Raw genomic sequence first — 19,350 nt, forward strand, 5'->3', positions numbered from 1 at the left:
TTGTTCTTCATTGTCTAGTGAAGTGTAGTGTAGTCGATAGGACTATAGAAAAGCTCACTATAGTTTGGACAAATGTGTCGATCGTAACAGTGAAATGTAATTCGAACCTTTGTCCTTCAATTTTCAAGTGTTTACGGGTTTCACTGCACTAAACGAACATGAAATGAGTAGAAACGTCATCTATACGTTTGAAACGCACAACTGTCGTTTTGAGTCAGGAGGTACAAATTTCACTCCGAAATTAGCGCAACGATATTTGGGACATGATACATGTTCGGTACAGAAATGAGTAGAAACGTCGCCCATAAGTTTGAAACGCCCAGCTGCCGTTTTAGCTAAACAAACAGTGCTGCTGTCATTTTTATCAGAATCTGACTTACAAATCTATTATAATTGATCAAAATATATCATAATTTAAAGATTAAATAAATGATTAACATCCATTCGTTCGTAACAAACGTGAATGAACAAAAATGAACACGAAATGAGTAGACATAGCACCAATACATTAAAAACGACTTGATGTCGTTTTGCTTCGAACAAATTGTGATGCTGTCATATTTATCAAAAATCTGTCTGAAGTAGCTATCATACTTTGTCAGACAACTATCACTATATATCAAAAATTATCATAATCTATTATAATTTCAAGATTATGTTAAACAAAAAATGTTCTATGCATCTGTCAACTAGTGTAGAGCATTTTTGCAAGTTAGACGATTATGGCTCCTTTGGCCACACCTACTACATTTACGAGTCTTTTTTCCCTCTCCTCTTGATGGAATTCGACGATTTTTTAGACGTCCACTTTGTCGTCGATTCGAAAGGGGTGGTAATACCTTTGGCTGATTGGAGATTTCCCAGTCAGCCTCATTTGCCACTGGATATATATATTCAGCTTATGCTTGTTTCCAACTAGCACTGGTATAATAAGGTGAGCACAAACTGTAACAAGATATTCCCTTAAATTTCGCTGCTACAAGTGCATGTTTGCAAGGAAGCTTTTCCAAATCAAATTCCCTACAACTATAGGTTCTTGCCTCCAATTTCATGATATGCATTTCATTCTCAACACCGACGTGCAAGTCACACTCATTTATTGGTACCACTATCAGTCCCTTTGCATCATTATACTTTTTACGCATTTTATCCTCAGTGGGCGGGGTTAGAGTAGTTGCACATTCTTTCGCCTCAATATGTCTCTCATAAAACCATTTCTGTAAAGTTTTTCTTATTTGTTCAACCATAGCAAGTACTGGAAACTCCCGAGCATTCTTGAATAACGAGTTCAAAGATTCTGCATTGTTAGTTGTCATAATATTGTAACGGATTCCTTTGAAATGTGCTCGGGACCAAAATTCATACCCAACTTTCTTTTCTAGGTATTGTCCAACTGCCGGACTTTTACGATATAGATTTGCCATTGATTTTTCAAAATTAATCAAACTATACTCCTTCGTAGTTGCCATAACCAATGGCAGAATATCGACCTTATGATAATTTGACTTTATGTTTAGTTGTAGATGCCACATGCAACATCCATGATGTGCATAAGGATAAACAATCTTTATAGTGTTACCAATGCTCTCCTTGCTATCAGAAATGAAAACAAGCCCTTCCAACATACCCATTACATGAAACAACTTATCGAAGAACCAAGTCCATGATGCATCATTTTCAGAATCAATAATGCCAAATGCAAGAGGATATATTTGAAGTTTGCATCTTGACACGTGGCAACAAGTAACGTACCTCGAAATTTTGATTTCATAAATGTTCCATCCACAGAAATGACATGTCTCATTGATGAGTGAAAATCACGTATGCTTGGTCTTAAAGCCATAAAAAAGTATTTGAATCGATTCTCATTATCAACCTCAATGAACGTCACCGTACCGAGATTATTCTTCTTCAGAATATTGCAATACTTGGCCAATCTATCATAACTAAGATCAGGTGAACCTCTTAATAGCTCTATAGCACATTCTCTAGCCATCCATGCCTTAAAATAATTTCTATCTATGCCAAACTCTCGATGAATATCATTTTGAATGTTCGAAGGTCTGTATATAATGTTGGGATCATCAAACTTTGACATGATGTGTTTTCCTATCATCCAACAACTAGCTTGTCTATGATCTTTGTGGCGAACATCCAATAAAGAATTATGATAACGTGAATAATTTTGAATTTCAAATTCGTCACTTTCCTTCAATCGCGTTGCCCGCAAACGCCATTTGCAAATTTCCTCAACACATACTACTACATATGTACTCTTATTTGACTTAGTGACCTTAAATTCGAAAGAATTTCTTATAGCAAGCATTTGTAGTGATGCCTGAAGATCCTTCTTGTTGCAAAAAATTTGGCTAACGTGCACATCATCGACGTCAGGAATCTTAACTGATGTTCCACAAAGATTCAGACAGGCAACAACTTGGGAAATGCCAATGATCTCATCTACCAATGTAAAAGGTGTATTATGAGTAACATTGTCTTCATTTATCACATGAGAATCATCTATGTAGTTGCCATGCACTACTTCTACCCCATCCCAATAATCATCACTTGTAAAGTTCACACAATCGTTTTCACAATTTTGATTACATGGAGACAACGGTCGCATATAATTGTCATCGGCCTGATCATTTTTCATATACAATTCATCCATCTCCACCGCATTGTTATTTGCAACAACATTTGAAATGCATTCATGATTCTCCTGAACATTTACAATATCAACATGCATGTCTTGTTGATCAACATAACCCTTTTCTACAAGGGTTACACAAATTGGAACTTTGTCGTGCTAAGAAAGAAACCAACTAACATCCATATCGCAAGTAATCTTCATTGGCGGAACTGATAATTTTGATGTGCCGGGAACAAGAAATTTCATCTCGATGTCATACACATCAACCTTAACTGCTTTTCGGACTTCGTTATACAACTCTGCATATGAGATTGTTTTTGATACAAAAATATTTGTTGCAGTGTCTTCATCATTCCCTATCCATTTCCAACTCCATTCACCTTCATCACTCTTTTCAAATTTAACAAAATAACAAATAACAATCATTGCATCAGAGTCCATATCTGCAATTCAACAAAAAAAAAATATAATATATTACTCCATTAATTGCCAAAACTGAATACTATAAATCACAACTTCAATAACAAACAAAATGCTACTCATATTGTTACATAACAGATTTCAGCAGAACAAAACGGCATTTCGTAATTTAAAATGTGTATGTGCCGTTTAAATTTATTTATGATAATAAAATGCTATAAAAGAATGGGGAAACAACTAATTTGCCAACAAGTATATCAATACCTCCATTGTCTTATTAAAACGGCAGCCAGCTGGGAAAAAAGGGCACCCAACTACTGAGAAACGGCACCATTCCGTTTCAATATTTTACAGCAAATTTAATTACCCAATTGATTTTTCTCATAGTATACAACTAGAAAATAACAACAAATCGATAATTTTCAATTTATAAAGCTCACCTTCAACTGTGTGAAATCGATTCTTGCTAACTCATCTCCAAAATTTGCACTATTTCATTTGTTCTTGGTTCAAGAAAGGGAACTTCAACATGCAATCATTCATTGTAAGCAAGAACAATGCATATGAAGAAGAATACAGCTGAATTTGAAGGTGAGTTTAATATGGTGAAAATGGACTTGGAAACGAGAGAAATGAATGGGATTTATGGATTTATATTTGGGGATTTGGGTAATATTCATTTCCAAATTGGATATTTTAGTCATTTCAATTTAAGGGTATTTAAGACTTTTAATATATAATCAAATAGACTATGGACTACTTGAACAAAAAGTATTGATATAGGCTATTTTACCAAAGATTATGGTTGACTATGCTTCTTAAACAAAAACCCCCATATTAAATTGATTTTGGACAGCCCATATCAACCCTACATACTGTCATATTAGCAGACACGATAAACGTACAAAATCCTGATCTTTCAACCCTCACATCCTCTAAACCCTAAATTATAGAGCTCCATATTGGAACGAAATCAAAATCCCCAAATCAAATCATTCGAAAAATCACAAATCATCCCACAAATCACTCACATTCAACAATCATATCGTAAAATTCGTAGGACCTACTTCAAAAAAATGATTTTTTTACCATTCTATGTTGTTGGTAATGGTGTTTTTGTTCAAGAATATAAAAAACGCTTTTGAAGTAATGGATCAGCACAACTCAAGGAAAGTTTACAGACAATAATCTAGTATTTCTTTTGAATAATGGCTTCACCTAGTCGATATATGACCTCAAGTTTTGAAAATAGCAGGCTATCCGTTGAAGATTCACCAATAATGGGTATTCCAAATCGTCCATTCCCATGGGTTCAATCTTTAACCAGCAAAGAGAATGTGAGTATCATTCAATGGCAACATGTATCTTCATCCAGCGTTATTTGATGTCCACAAATTTTTTACAATCAATCAGAATGGGATGAATAGCCCTAACGCTACACATGTACATTGTCTCACACATATCCACATTTCTTCTTGCAAGCACGATTGTGGTTTGTATGTCATAAACTATGCGGAGTTCATTATGCATCAAGAGATAAAATGTGATATCTGAGAATTTTGATCCTAAAAGTTCACAATCGCAATTGGCAATGCATCTTTATAAGCATGCATGAGAGAAGATAATAAAAGGTTACCAAACAGAATCCCGAGGAGTAGCTTAGTAGTCAGACCTTGAATTTGCTCCCCAATGATCACCAATTCGAGTCCCCTCAGAACCACAGATGAGACTATCTAACTGTAAATTTCAGGACCCCATGTAATTAGTCGAGGTGTGCGTAAAATGGCTTGAACTCCCAAGTTCATAAAAAAAAGAAGGTTACCAAACAGATTTTGACCTCGTCCCACGTAACATGAGGAGGGAGAGGAAGATGAGACCATCGAAGAAAGTCGGACATAGTATTATTCCTTTGTTTAATGAGCAGGCAGTATAGTCTAGTTGGTTGTTATGTATAAATCTTTCTTAGGGTTGGCAACGGTTTGGTTATGGGTCGGTTTGGCCAAAATCATAACCGCACCACCAATTTTTTGACTATACCATAATCGCACCATAATCACGTAAATTAGTTCGATTTGTATTTCAGTTCGGCACGGTTCGGTTCGGTTAATAACCACGAAAATAAATTATTTTTTATAGGTTCATCCATCAAATTGATATAAAACAATTTATGAAAAAAGTCAATGAAAACAAAAACAAAATACTCCAAATGAAAATGCAAACATTATCAAATAATATTTCAAACGTAAATGCAAATATTATCCTAATTTTCAATTGTAAAATACAAATTTAACAAACAATATTATAAATATAATAATATTAAATTTTTCCTTCATTCTTAATTGTTGAGCATCGAAGTTACTTGATTCATTATTCCCTACAAGTCTTACTAGCATAGATCAGCATTCAAAGTTGATTCCTATTCATCCTTGGTAATACTGGCACGTCTAGAAAAATATCGAACTCTGTTTTTACATAATCAGCAGTAATAGAATGGCTAACAAATGTAACAAATTTTCGAAGGCGACGATGACTTGGATCGTAAAGGCAATGGAACCGTGCGTGAGTTTGTGGTTTTTGGAGAGTAGGGTTTGCATTTATATATTGTCATACTAATGCTATTATGGGCTAATGATAAGTGGGCTGGCCGAATGAGTCAGATAGATGTAATGAGAAAGGGAGGGATTTTGTTTTGGTCTGGATAGAAAAGTAGTGTAAAGCCTATCAATTCAATTGTGTTTTTTTTTTTGATTTTTTTCAGCGGGTAATCGGTTCGGTTTCGGTTCGACGACGTAAATACCATATCCGCACCATTACGAACCTGTTCATTAAAATCAAAATCATATTCGTCCCATTGCACCATCGGTTCAATTTTTTTCGCCTCATTCAATTCGATTAACTGCGGTTTTCGATTTTGACGGTTCAAATTGTCATCTTTACCCATTCCGCCCACCATACCAAAACCAAATTAGAAATGTTTTAGACCAAGCTATTGGAATTTGGAATTGGTCAGGGGCACAAAAAAATAGGTTGAAAAAATTGCAAGTGGCTATGGTGTAGATACCTCCAATCAGGAATCTTAAAACTTGCGCAACTTCAAAAAAAAACACGGCACTTATTTGAGGGGCATTAATATGTTGTTTTATTGTGCACATTCTGGTAACGTAAATCCACAAACGCAAATGCCTAAAAACTACCAGGTGATTAAATATGTAATGTGACAAACATTTCATAATGAAACTTTCAATTCGAAAAATATGAACAACAAGAATATACGACAAATATATGTATATCTTATTTAATTAATACAAAGGAATATATTTTAGCTGGAAATAATATAGTTCATTATACATTCCCCAATCATAGCACTTTTTGCTTGCGTGTGATCCCTAATTATTGAATTCATCGCGCAGCTATGCCCATTTAGGATGTAACGGACCTTGAATATATCTGTTTGCCCAATCGTAGATGACATGAACCTCCACTTGCAGCCTTTCCCTTTACACTTTAACACGTACTCGCAGTGGTCCGACTTGTAAACAATGTACTCGAAGTTGTTTTTATAGCATACAATGCAAGGCTATCGTTCATCAACTTTTTATCATGGAAAATCTGATTTTTAAGTGACAAAATCCACTCCTGTCTGTGACGCAACATTGGAGATTCTTTCATTTTCACACTCAGGCTGAAGAGTTGTCACATTTATGCTTGATGTAAATTCCTGCATTGTTGGAACCACGACAAATTTCATAATCATTTTTTTCCATATTGAAGGTTCAAGTCCCTTACAAAATGTTGATTACGAAATTTCGTTATGTCAGTATGAATCAGCACCAGCTGCACTCAGTGACTTGGTGGCAACCACACATAGAGCATATGCCATTAAGCTTGGTTCCTTCCTTTTCAGCTCAACGTAAAAGTGTATACAGTTGTCATTCATGATCCTCACTAGTGCCATAATCCCACCAAGATCGTTGTCCATTTTCACAACATCCTAGCTAGTATTGACATCCAGCTTAGTAGATAACACGTCAACCAAATCATGGTATTTTCAGTTGATCAGTGTGAGAAGGCCAAATGTATCCTTATTGCAGGTTACAAAGACATTGATGCAGTCCATTCCCTGCATCCAGTCAAAAATCGCATGAAATATTAGATCTGTAGATGCAAAAAATATAGGAGCTCAACCTATAATCGTTACTAATTCTCAGTGCATCAATCAGAAAGAAAGATATATTTGAATGTGAATGATTTCATTGTTTTATCAAATTCATATGTAATTGAAATAAATTTATGACATTTCATTTTTCCGATGAATTATCAAGACAACAAAAATATGAAGATATGAAGATATATGATTTACATTATATGTAATTCAGACATGAAGTTCCCATGACAAAATTATGGATATTTCATTACACTTTTTTTCTTGTAAAGACCGAGTTTATTCTGGTGGGAACATCACATATCGTGATGTTTATGCATACAGGCTACCTAAATGATTTCGCTATAACTAATTCATATTCACACATTGATTCATGGAAATGAGATCATAAAGGTTACATCAGAATTGTGTAATGTGCCATTATGAACCAATAGATTTCAACATTGGGTTCTCTTCAATTTTTCAGAAACTAGGCTGAAATCAGGTACAAAACATAGATTGATATGTTTTTCAATGAAAATGTAAATGGTGAAACAAATAACCACAAAATGTATTCTAAAATGTAGAGATGTTAGATCTAGTAAAACTTACCAATTAGTTGTGAAAAAATTCTTTTTGTATGCTGATATAACACAATAATCAGATTCAAGAAACGTAGGATATCGCAAATGGTGTATCTTGAATTGGAGATGAAGACTGATGAGAAAACATATATTCAGAATTTTGTGAGGTTGAAAACTAGTTCAGTTTTTTATTCACTAGACCGGCAATACAGGAGTAAATGGTTTCTTTGTTGTCAATCATTTATTTAATGAATTTCAGTTACATTGTGTTAATTAGGGAAACTTCAAACGGTAGTAGATTTGATGATTTTTTTATGGATTATGCAGTATATTTTTAATTTAGAAAATTTGCTGTATAAATTGAAATATGGTATAAAAGTGAATAAAAGAGAATCAAAGAGAAAAGAACAGATAGAAGTTAATAGATATGTGTGTTTTATTAAGAACCAAAACCCTATATTTATAGGATAAAATCAGGGATACAATAGTAATAATTTCTAGGACTGAGTGGTATAATTATCATTCATCTCTAAACTTTAATAAACTTATATTTTACAACACTCCTCCTTGAATGACATATTATAAAATATCTGTCTCGTTAAAATCTTGTTTGCTAAAAATTCAATGGGAAAAAAACCAAACGAAGGAAAAAGAGTACAGTTAGTTTAGAGTATTAAAATAAATGTTACCTTATTAAAACTTTACTAGGAAAATCCAGTGAGACAAAATCTAAGCAAAAGAAAAAGAGTACAGCTACTCCCCCTGATGTTGATCACTGAAAATCTTTGAGTTGACGCATTTCGATATCATGAACTAATTTCTCGAATGTAGATGTTGACAGTATTTTTGTGAATAAATCAGCCACATTGCCACTTGAGAGAATCTATTAGATATCAATGTCGCCATTCTTCTGAAGTTCGTGTGTATGAAAGAATTTTGAAGAAATGTGCTTCATTTTGTCACCTTTGATATAGTCTCCTCTGAGTTATGCAATACAAACTGCATTGTCTTCATACAAAATTGTTGTACTATCTTTCGTTGAGGTTAATTCGTATAATGCTTGAATATGATGAGTCATGTTTCTCAACCATACACATTATTGGCTTGCTTCATGAATTGCAATAATTTCATAATGATTTGAAGACGTTGCTGTCAATAATTGTTTCACAGATCTCCATGACACAACCGTTCCTCTACTTGTAAACACATAACCTATTTGTGATTTAACTTTATGTGAGTCAGATAGATAACCTGTATCCATATCTCACTAAAGTAGATCCTGACTTTTGAAAATAAAATAATCCCAAATCATTGATACCCTTTAAGTAACAAAAATACGTTTAACACTATTCCAATATTTTTGAGTTGGTGTAGAGCTATATCTTGCAAAGAGATTTACAGAAAAAGTTATTTCGGGTTGAGTGCAATTTGCAAGATAAGTTAATGCTCTAATTGCACTAAGATATAATACTCCAGGATCAAAAACATTTTCTCCATCTTCAAGTGGACAAAATAGATTATTTTTCATATCGAATGATCGAACAACTATGGTGATGCCAGTGGATATGCATTATTCATATAAAAGCATTTTAAAACTTTTTTTTTGTATACATGGATTGATGAACAAATAATCTTTTTGAGAAATGTTCAATTTGCAACCTAAGACAAAATTTGATTTTTTTCAAATCTTTCATCTCAAATTCATTTTTCAAATAACCAGCAGCTTTGTTGAGCTCTTTAGGAGTTTCAATTAAATTTAAATCATCGACTATAATTGCAAATTCAATATTTGTTTTCTTTATGAAAACATATGGGCGGACATAGTCATTTTCATAGCATTCATTCAATAAATATTCGCTAAAACGATTATACAACATGTGTCCAGATTGTTTTAATCAACATAATGATCTAAAAAATGGATGATTTGAGTTATACTTCACGTATATTAAAATTTTCAAATATAACATTAATAATCATGCCAGTTTAGTTGACTATTACGTATTTCAAATTTTATGTATTATCAAGATAACATGATAGAGACTCGTGATTTCATCCATGACGATCTTTGCGAAATTCACTATGTTGAGAGTTGAGCATTACACATTACGACTTTATTTTTCTCATTTCTTTTTCGTATAAGTATATACTTTTAGATTTTCGGGTTACAGGTCCAAAAATTTCGTGTTTATCTAGTAAATTCAATTTAAGATTGCGTCTCCTTTTATTTGGCCAAACATTATTTCGATCGATATATTTTGACGCATTTATTTCGATTCCTTGCGATTCACATATAATACTGTATATCATGTACAAAATTGTTGTCGACAACTTTTTCTTTTCTTGTTCGATTCTATTTCTTTTTCCATAATGACATAACTTATTTAGATATCCCAATTTTCAATATATCAGGTACATGAACCTCTTCTGAGGTTTTATATTTGTTATGTCTAAATACTCATTAAGAGTCTTTAATGAAACCATCTTTGTTAATTGCTCCATTTTTATTTGAAGATTTTTTTATTAGAATTGAACATCATCACACTTCAGGCGTGCTATAGATATATCAAATATAATACTAACAAATTATCTCCTAAGACATCAATTCGTATTGGAGTATTAAAAATTGGCGCATGAGATACTGTTGATCTCTTTGATCAATACATGCATCTAAATAAATTATCTTTCGAACTTCTGGTTCAAATGATATTTAGTGAGGGTTTAGATTATGATGCATTTATATATTATTTTCAACTTCTTAATTCCTCCCCTAATGCTGAGAGAATTGTCCAATCAAATTGATAATCATTTTTTCAGTGTTATAAAATATCGCACATTTGAAATAATAGTTCAAACTACGTACTTATTCTCAACATTCTTTGTTTTCTATCTCAGTGTATTGTGGTGTTCAATTTTTACATATACTACACCATCAAAATAATTAGATGGAAAAAGTAGGATCTAACTATAAGCTGATTATAATAGGGAGAACTGTGATTTTGACATGATGCATAATAGAATTTTCTAAATAAAAATGGAAAGTACTTTATTCTCAATAAAATTAATTAGATGCACTTAACAAACAATAGTGTTAAACCATTAATCGACAGCTCAACTAACACTTATTAAAATGTTGAGATTTATGTCCACTAGCATTAACAAGACATAGTTTGATTATATAATCTGAAAATTATGCTCATAACTTCAGTAATAATTTCACAAAATTTCAGGTTGCGAACACTATGCAATCATATAATATTTATGTCAAATCTATTAGATTAAAATAATATTTAGATGTTTAACATTAATTTTCAGAAATATAGGGAATTCAATCCCTATTTTAGCTAATGATGTTTAATGATCAATTGTCGATAAAGAGAACAAATAATATATAGGAATTTATTGTATTGAAAAATCTTCTGATTCTTCATTTAATATCCATTCAAAATTTTAATTTTGCATTATTGTTGATCCAGTGATGGTTCAACTGGTCATATCTAATAATAAAATCAAATCGAACTTCTGGTTCAATATAATATATAATTCAATTATTTAATATCGAAGAATATGATTAAATATTATATAATCATGTATCATTCAAGTAGTCAAATTAATCAATGTTTTAACAACATTAGTTTTCCTTCAGGGATAAATATGAATTCAAAATAATATATTTTTCGAAACATGTGCTACTTTAAACAACACGTTATATTATTATTATTATTATTATTATTATTATTATTATTATTATTGCTAATTCAAAAGTAATACATCAATATCCTTCTGAAATATTAAAAATTATAATTCATGCTCTTTGCGAGAAATCAAATATTATTATAATAAATTATATAATAATTTACTCTTCGAGTGTAAAAATATAATTTATGTTAAATTATATGTAATTATACTTTTTGAGAGCAAATAAGATCTACTAGAATATTAATGAAAATTATAATGTGCTATTTTGAGATCACATTATATTTTATTATTACTTCTTCAAGAACAATAGATCAATATTCTTCTGAAATATGAAAAATTTTAATGTCATGCTCTTCAGGAGTAATAACATATTATTGTTTACAGTAATAATTATGTAAAAATTTACTCTTCAGCAGTAAAAATATAATTTTATGTTAGATCTTATATCATTATGCTTTTCAAGAGCAATAAAATCCAACAAGAACATCAATATGTAATTACGTATGCAGAAAAATGGATACGTAAATAAATAGAGTAATTTAATTCGTGATTTTACATATAATCAATCAATATTTTTCAGGAATACTAAATTATAATATTATATTCTTTTTTAAAATATTAATAATATTGTGTTTTTTCAGGAACACCAACAAAACTTTTTTTTTTTTTTTTATATAAAAAGTGCTTTATTTGGGAATACAATGAGAAATATAATTTTCAAGAGCATAAATACAATATTCTTTTGAAATATCGACATTAATGATTCATTATATCTTTCGAGTTAAATAATAAAATTTATGCCCTACATGAATAACAATGAAATATTCATCTTGCATATTTATATAACACGTGTTGTGTTTTTTCGAGAACATCAACATTATATTCGTTTAAAATAAATATAATTTAAATTAATCTTCTTCAGGAGCATTGAATCAATATTCTTTTGGAATATTAAACTTGAAATATCATACTCTTTATAAACATGTAATATTCTTCTAGAATATTAATAATGTTGTGCTACTTCAGGAGCAACAACGAATTATTTATAATAGATAGATATACAATTAATATTCTTCTGAAATATTAGTTATAATATTGTGCTACTTTTGGAACAATAAGATGATAAATTCTTAATTTGAAGTTCATAGAAGAATATCTAAAAATATTTAATTACCATATAGACATGATATGAATTTATATAGAAAAATTAGTTACCAAACATGCATTAAGAAAAAGAATCTCTATACATAGAAGTTAACAAAATTGGGTAAATCTCTTATCAACATGCGAAAGATACTAAACATGCATATGAATTTTACATATATAGAAATTAAACATAGAACTAATAAATGCAATGAATTCAAAAGACAGAATTAATATTAAATAATGTGGAAAAATGATCATGTATGAATAAAAAAAAATGAATTAATATGTGTTCAGATTACACATACAAACGTGAATTAGAATTAATATGCATGTCGATGAAAAGTAAAGAAGAATAGTCAACCTCGTTATTATGCATATGTATATTTAAATATTTCATATGTTACCAAATTAATTTTGGTATCGCGATAAATATTCATGTCTATAAAAATTATTACCTTCACTAAACTTTGAAAGATTAAGCTATTTTGCTGATAACGTGTTATAAAAGTGAAAAAAAGAGAAAAGAACAGAGAGAAGTCAATAGATTTGTGTGTTTTATTAAGAATCAAAGCCCTATATTTATAGGACAAAATCAGGGATAGAACAATAATAATTTTTAGAACTGCAGGGGTATAATTGTCATTCATCTCTAAACCTATAAACTTACCTTTTACAACAAAATATTTTATTGGCCTCGTTTGGTACATATTAATGTAAAAATGAGAATGAAAATTGTAGTCGTTACGAGCTCTTTACAAAAGATAGAAAGTCAAATATATTGGTTTGATATGATGGATAATGATCGTTTTTTTTATTTTAATGGAGAAGTTATGGGAAACAAATGGAGCTATATTTCATATGCAAATATGAATTTTTTCCTTTCCTCTATGTTTAATAGTCCAAATGGCCCGTGTTGTCTTGGGCCATCACTGGGAATTCAAAATTATTTACGAGTCCATGCCGTCGCGATGCCGTCCGTTAACAGCTGCCCAGAAGCCCTATTCTCAGGCCAATATTCATCGTAACTTCAAACACAAATGCGCAACAAGATAGAAACGGAGGTTTTCCTATCGGATCACATCATAATTCAATAGAAAAATGGCGGAAGATTTGGTATTGGACACGGCGATCAGAGACTGGGTGTTGATACCACTATCGGTGGTTATGGTGCTAATCGGAATTCTTCGTTATTTCGTATCCAAGCTCATGCGCTCATCCAATCAAGTTCCCGATCCCAAAATGGTCAAAGAAGGGTATACTATTAATTTTGTATACATGCTGTTAGGTGTGTGTAAGTTACTCTGGATTTCACTTTTTTCCCCCTTTTCCAGTCAAGTGGTAATTAGGGCAAGGAATCTGAGGGCAGCTGCAAATTTTATACCCGCTAAATCATTTCGTGCTCGTAGGGTTTATTTCTGCAACGAGGTAGGAATTTTTTTCTCTCTCTCTCCCAAGCTCATGCGCTCATCCAATCAAGTTCCCGATCCCAAAATGGTCAAAGAAGGGTATACTATTAATTTTGTATACATGCTGTTAGGTGTGTGTAAGTTACTCTGGATTTCACTTTTTTCCCCCTTTTCCAGTCAAGTGGTAATTAGGGCAAGGAATCTGAGGGCAGCTGCAAATTTTATACCCGCTAAATCATTTCGTGCTCGTAGGGTTTATTTCTGCAACGAGGTAGGAATTTTTTTCTCTCTCTCTCCTTTTTTAATCTGTTTTATACTAATTTTGTGGTAAATTCTGATTGAAGATTGAGTTCAAAATTTGACATATATGTACATAATTAAAAAATTACGGATGGAAACATAGGGATGTAAGCTGATTACTTCTGATAGGTGATAGTGTTGTATTGAACGTTGGTGATTTTCTGATTGGTAAGTATAATAAAGAGGGTAAGAAATAAAGGTCTCTATTGGATTATGCCCCAATTAACTAATAAATGAATGAATGGAATATTGATTTAGGTGACATTCTAACTCAATTGTGTCAATGTCCTAGTCGCCGGTGACATTAGATTAGTGTAAGGTTATCCTTCAACTGGAATGAGAAAGAAATTTAAGGCAAATATTATGATTATTTGAAGAAATAAGACATAAGAAAGGAATGGACTGTATGGTGATCGAAATGGGCTTGTTGAAATGAGGCAAGCTGAATTACGACCATTTGGCTACGAAAATATTCCTTTGTCACTTCATTTACTCCCCGCATATCTATTTTAAGGGAAAATACTCCTAAATGTTTTACAACTAATACTTCTCTGGATGACAAGTATATAACATGTTTTAGTAGTTTGACATAAGAGGACAAACTGGCAAGACTTGAGGAACTAGATGAAATGGCAAATACTGCTTAACTACAAATTGTAACTTACCATTGTCTTGGGAATCGAGAACTAAATGTTTGGTTTATAACTTCTGATTGCAATCTTCTTTCAGCAGTTTTATGATCAATCTTTTCACTTCCAATCATTTTAAGCTAAGAAAATTAATTCTAGATATTATATTCTCTTGTGCTTAGTACTTAGAACGAAGCACATACACTCCTACTAGGGATATCCATCCGTGTCTGACATGTTTGGACATCAACATTCCCTGAACATTTCCAACAAGCCACATACCTTGTCCTATTTTTTTATATATTTTAAAAATTTCTAATGCTAAAGAGACACTTTAGGTACCCTCTTCGCTGGCAAATGTTCAACATGACATGTGCCGTCTCCTATAGTAACAAGTATAAGAGTACAGAAATAATATATCAAATTTAAATTTTTAAAAACTTAATCAATGTGTCCGTATCCGTGTCCTACGGAACAAAAAAACTTGTATTTGTCTCGTTTCTTGTCGTGTTCATGTTCCACGTCCATGTTGTTGCTTCTTTGATGGTTACTAACGTTGGAATTTAGGAGATTAACATATCAACGTCTCCCTTTTTCCACTGTTTTTTTGTATATGAACAAAAAGGCAGACTTCATGCTAAGAGAAACACGGTGCGTAATTTCGTCTGACTATTAATTTAAGTGTTTGTAAGTTAACATCCATGAACATCTGTAGTATACAAAATGGGGGTTTCGATGGATTTGGACCATTAAACAAGTGTGAAGGCACGTTACAGCTTATATGATAATTAAGCTTGTCTTTCCCTAGTTAAGTAAATCAGCTGGATAATTTTCAGAAATAGATAGATAGTAGTTTTCATTTGTTTTCACTTTTCAGAGGACACAATCGTCTTTGAATATTACATTAGCCAAATGTTGTGTTGAGTACATTGAAATCAACTGTTATACCTTTATGTGCTAAAACTCTTAGTTCACGTGATGGGATCATTTTGCCCCTCAAAAGTGCTTTTGAAAGATGGATCCAATATCTCCCATTTATTATAGCCAAGAGGTGGCATTCTTAGCATAGGAACCACTTTCTGATATCAGTATTTGTGTTTTCAAAACGTTAATTGTTGCTGTTATATATATATATATAGCACAAGTGCACCAGTTTATGGGGAAATCTTTATATGTAACATTGCAGGAGAATGGATTACTTTATGTGCCCAAGGGCCAAACTCAAAATGCGCAGGCACAGATGTTCTCTGATCCGAATATGGCCATGGATATGATGAAAAAGAATCTTTCAATGATCATACCACAGGTAATTCTGTTGCATACTTAATGGCTTCATATTGCCAATAACACTGACAGAAATATATGATGACAAAAATATACGATGTTCTTAATGTGTTTATTTATTTATTGGACAGACACTTACATTTGCATGGGTTAACTTTTTCTTCTCTGGATTTGTGGCAGGTCTGTATTTTTCCTTATTTCCTTATTTTGTACTGTCAGTGTCATCGCATATCGGAATTTTCAACTAAATCAGCGTGCAATATTTCTGACTGAACAATAGATCTTGTCATTAACGTTCTTTTCAAGCTAACTCCATGATCTTTTTCCTTTTTTTCTTTTTCTTTTTTAATGTTTTCGTTAGTGGATTTTTTCACTTTGAATCACCTACATTATATTTTCTTGTGTTGTCATAATATGTTTTCATTCTAATATCCATACTGGCTGACATGGTAACTGTACACATTTGTCCAGCTAAGATACCATTTCCACTTACTCAGAGGTTCAGGTCAATGTTACAAAACGGTATTGATTTGAGTACTGTTGATGTCAGCTATGTCAGCAGTCGATCATGGTATTTCTCCAACTCATTAGCAAAAATTATTGTCGTTAAGTTGGGCTCTTACATTACCGTACAGCCGTAACGCATATGATGATTAACTATTGGTGTCATTTAGGTATTTCCTCAATCTATTTGGGCTGAGAGGTCTATTCAGTCTTATTCTGGGAGAAGAAAATGGTTGGTATCTCTTAAACTTCTACTTCTTTTATAATTTAATTGGTCTCAGTTATTTTTTCCTTCATACATATAAAAGATAACAATCATACGACTGGAGTCATGGACAAGTATCTATTTCAATATTGGGTAGTTACTTTAAATCTGATCTGGCATGAACACGTCTGTTTGATGCAGCAACTGATGACACACAACGCATGATGCAAATGAGTGGATTTGGATTCGATCCGACAAGGGTATGCATGTTAACAGTTTTTCTCCTATTTCTTGATGATTGATGTCATCTGCTTTTTATTTTTTATTTTAATTTTTTCATTTTTTTTTTACATTAGTTTGTTTCATCTAAAACCTTTTCCCACATAGGGAGAAGTTAGATCTTATGTACTTTGCATTTAACTTCCACCAGATAATCGGTACAGACTTAGAACGGTACCTTTAACCAATCTTCTGATATTAAAGTTCCCGTTTGCATCTCTCATGAACTTAACAGACAGATTTTTGTCAATAGGAATTAACCCTATTGTTCAGTTTGCATAGAATCTTTTAATTATGACTGCTATCTATATTATGTGAACTTCGAAGATTTTTTTAGTCTATAAATGTAGGATATCTGGGCACCAGAAAAATTTAAGCACATCATAACGTCGTCACACATACTCGATTACTAAGATATATTCCTTCTAATCTTTTATATTCTGTGCACATATATTTGGATAAGTTCATGATGATTTTGTCTTATTTTTACACAATTCTGGTCAGAGTTTGGGTGCAGAGAAAGACAGTCTAGACATTGTTCAACATGAATGGACCTTGCCAAAATTTGAGCAGCGGGCAGAAGCTGTGTTGAAGAAACTCGTCAGTTGAGAAACTGTAAGAGCATGTAACCTTACCCCTTCGTGGTGTTACTTCATTACTGGTGCACGTGTGGCCTCAAATGTTAGCACAGAAATGAGTGAAGACGACTGGTTGCCGAGCTTATTGCATGTATTTTGTATCGTGTTGATTTATAATTTAAGGTGTTGTCCCGAATTCTAGTTGTTAATTTTGACAAATAGTTCGCTCTTATACTCCCTCATTCAAATGATGTGTGCTTTAATGACAAGAATTCTGCCAACTTTTTTGGCAAAAAAATTGAGAGCATCCGAGGTTCTATTTTGGAAAGGCTGGTGATGCTGACAGACAGCCCTTCAACGGTGGACCAAGTTCCAAAGTAAACTAAAGTAGAAAAATAAAGAGTTGCGGAGTATTCGTAATTGTAATTTCGAAAGAAAAAGCATGTCTGGTAGGACAACGTTGGACTAAAGTGTTTAGACAATCATAGTAGAATACTAAAGCTTTGGGACAATAATGGCAGAATATCAGGCACAATTAAATGTCGTCCTCAACTATAGGCAAGATAGACAATCGTCTATGGTGCTGTTTGGGTGAATGTTTCAAATTATGTAAGGTTAAATGGTTGGTTGAAAAAAAAAACAAAAATGATAATTATAAAATTCTTTAACATAAAATAATCATATGCAAATACAAAGAACTAATAAAAATTGAAAATACAAAAATCTTTTGAAAAAATATAAATGACATAAAACAAACTTACTAATTACATTTATTTATTACATAAATAAATCACAAACATTATTTTCTCTTTATAACTAATTTGATTTTTTTGCCTTCAAAACATCCATTTTCTTTTTTTAACCAAACAAAATGTCTATTTGTCTCTTCAAATTACATGTCCAACAGTATGTCATCATAAATTTTTTCAACCCAGCAATAAATAAATTATTTCCCTTTGATTTAAAGTTTTAAAGATTCACTTCCTTGGGAAATCCGATGTCTTAATACCATTATTAATAACCTTTTATTCGGAGCTGCCACAACTTGGAATTCATCATATTATTATTATAGTTTACGTTATAGTAACTATCATTTTACTATCTTTCAAGGTCGAATGTCCAGTGGACAACTTTAAAAGTGATTGACTCGGTCAGGGGTTCACTCAATTTTGAATTTACACTAGTAAAAATGGCACCAAATCATGCATGTATGAAGGTTGAACCTCAATATTAAGGGTCTCCCACCATTCTGTCTCTGGAGCATCGTGAGAGAGGTTAATAGTAGGATGTGCCCCAACAGATCAGAGAACAAAAGTTGCCCGTACACTGGTGCCCACAAAAAGTCTCAATCCATGTTTTAGAAAACAAATCATGCATGTATGTATGTTTAGCCTATAGTGTGTGACATCATCAAATAATAAGTGTATAAACTTTTAACAATCTTGTTACGGTGACCAGGGGCGAATTCAAACGACTTGAATTAGGAAGTCAAAAATAAAATTTATAGGGCATATTCTAAAACTCA

At 32.1% G+C, this 19,350-nt stretch overlaps 1 protein-coding gene across 2 annotated transcripts; it reads left to right on the forward strand.

The window, feature by feature from the left end:
• The first annotated feature begins 13,527 nt into the window (after positions 1-13,527).
• On the forward strand, positions 13,528-18,132 carry LOC111375242 (ER membrane protein complex subunit 3). Of its 2 annotated transcripts, none has more exons than XM_022998044.1 (8): positions 13,528-13,893; positions 13,972-14,065; positions 16,162-16,281; positions 16,391-16,439; positions 16,731-16,830; positions 16,934-16,995; positions 17,170-17,228; positions 17,752-18,132. In XM_022998044.1, the coding sequence occupies exons 1-8, from the start codon at positions 13,739-13,741 to the stop codon at positions 17,854-17,856; spliced, it is 744 nt and encodes a 247-aa protein (XP_022853812.1). In that variant the 5' UTR covers positions 13,528-13,738; the 3' UTR covers positions 17,857-18,132. The 2 variants fall into 2 exon arrangements, with proteins under 2 accessions (XP_022853812.1, XP_022853813.1); XM_022998045.1 differs by lacking the exons at positions 13,528-13,893; positions 13,972-14,065 and adding exons at positions 14,096-14,145; positions 14,224-14,317.
• Positions 18,133-19,350: the final 1,218 nt, after the last annotated feature.

This window comes from Olea europaea, unplaced genomic scaffold (assembly GCF_002742605.1).
Source record: "Olea europaea var. sylvestris unplaced genomic scaffold, O_europaea_v1 scaffold1352, whole genome shotgun sequence".
Lineage (NCBI taxonomy): Eukaryota > Viridiplantae > Streptophyta > Magnoliopsida > Lamiales > Oleaceae > Olea > Olea europaea.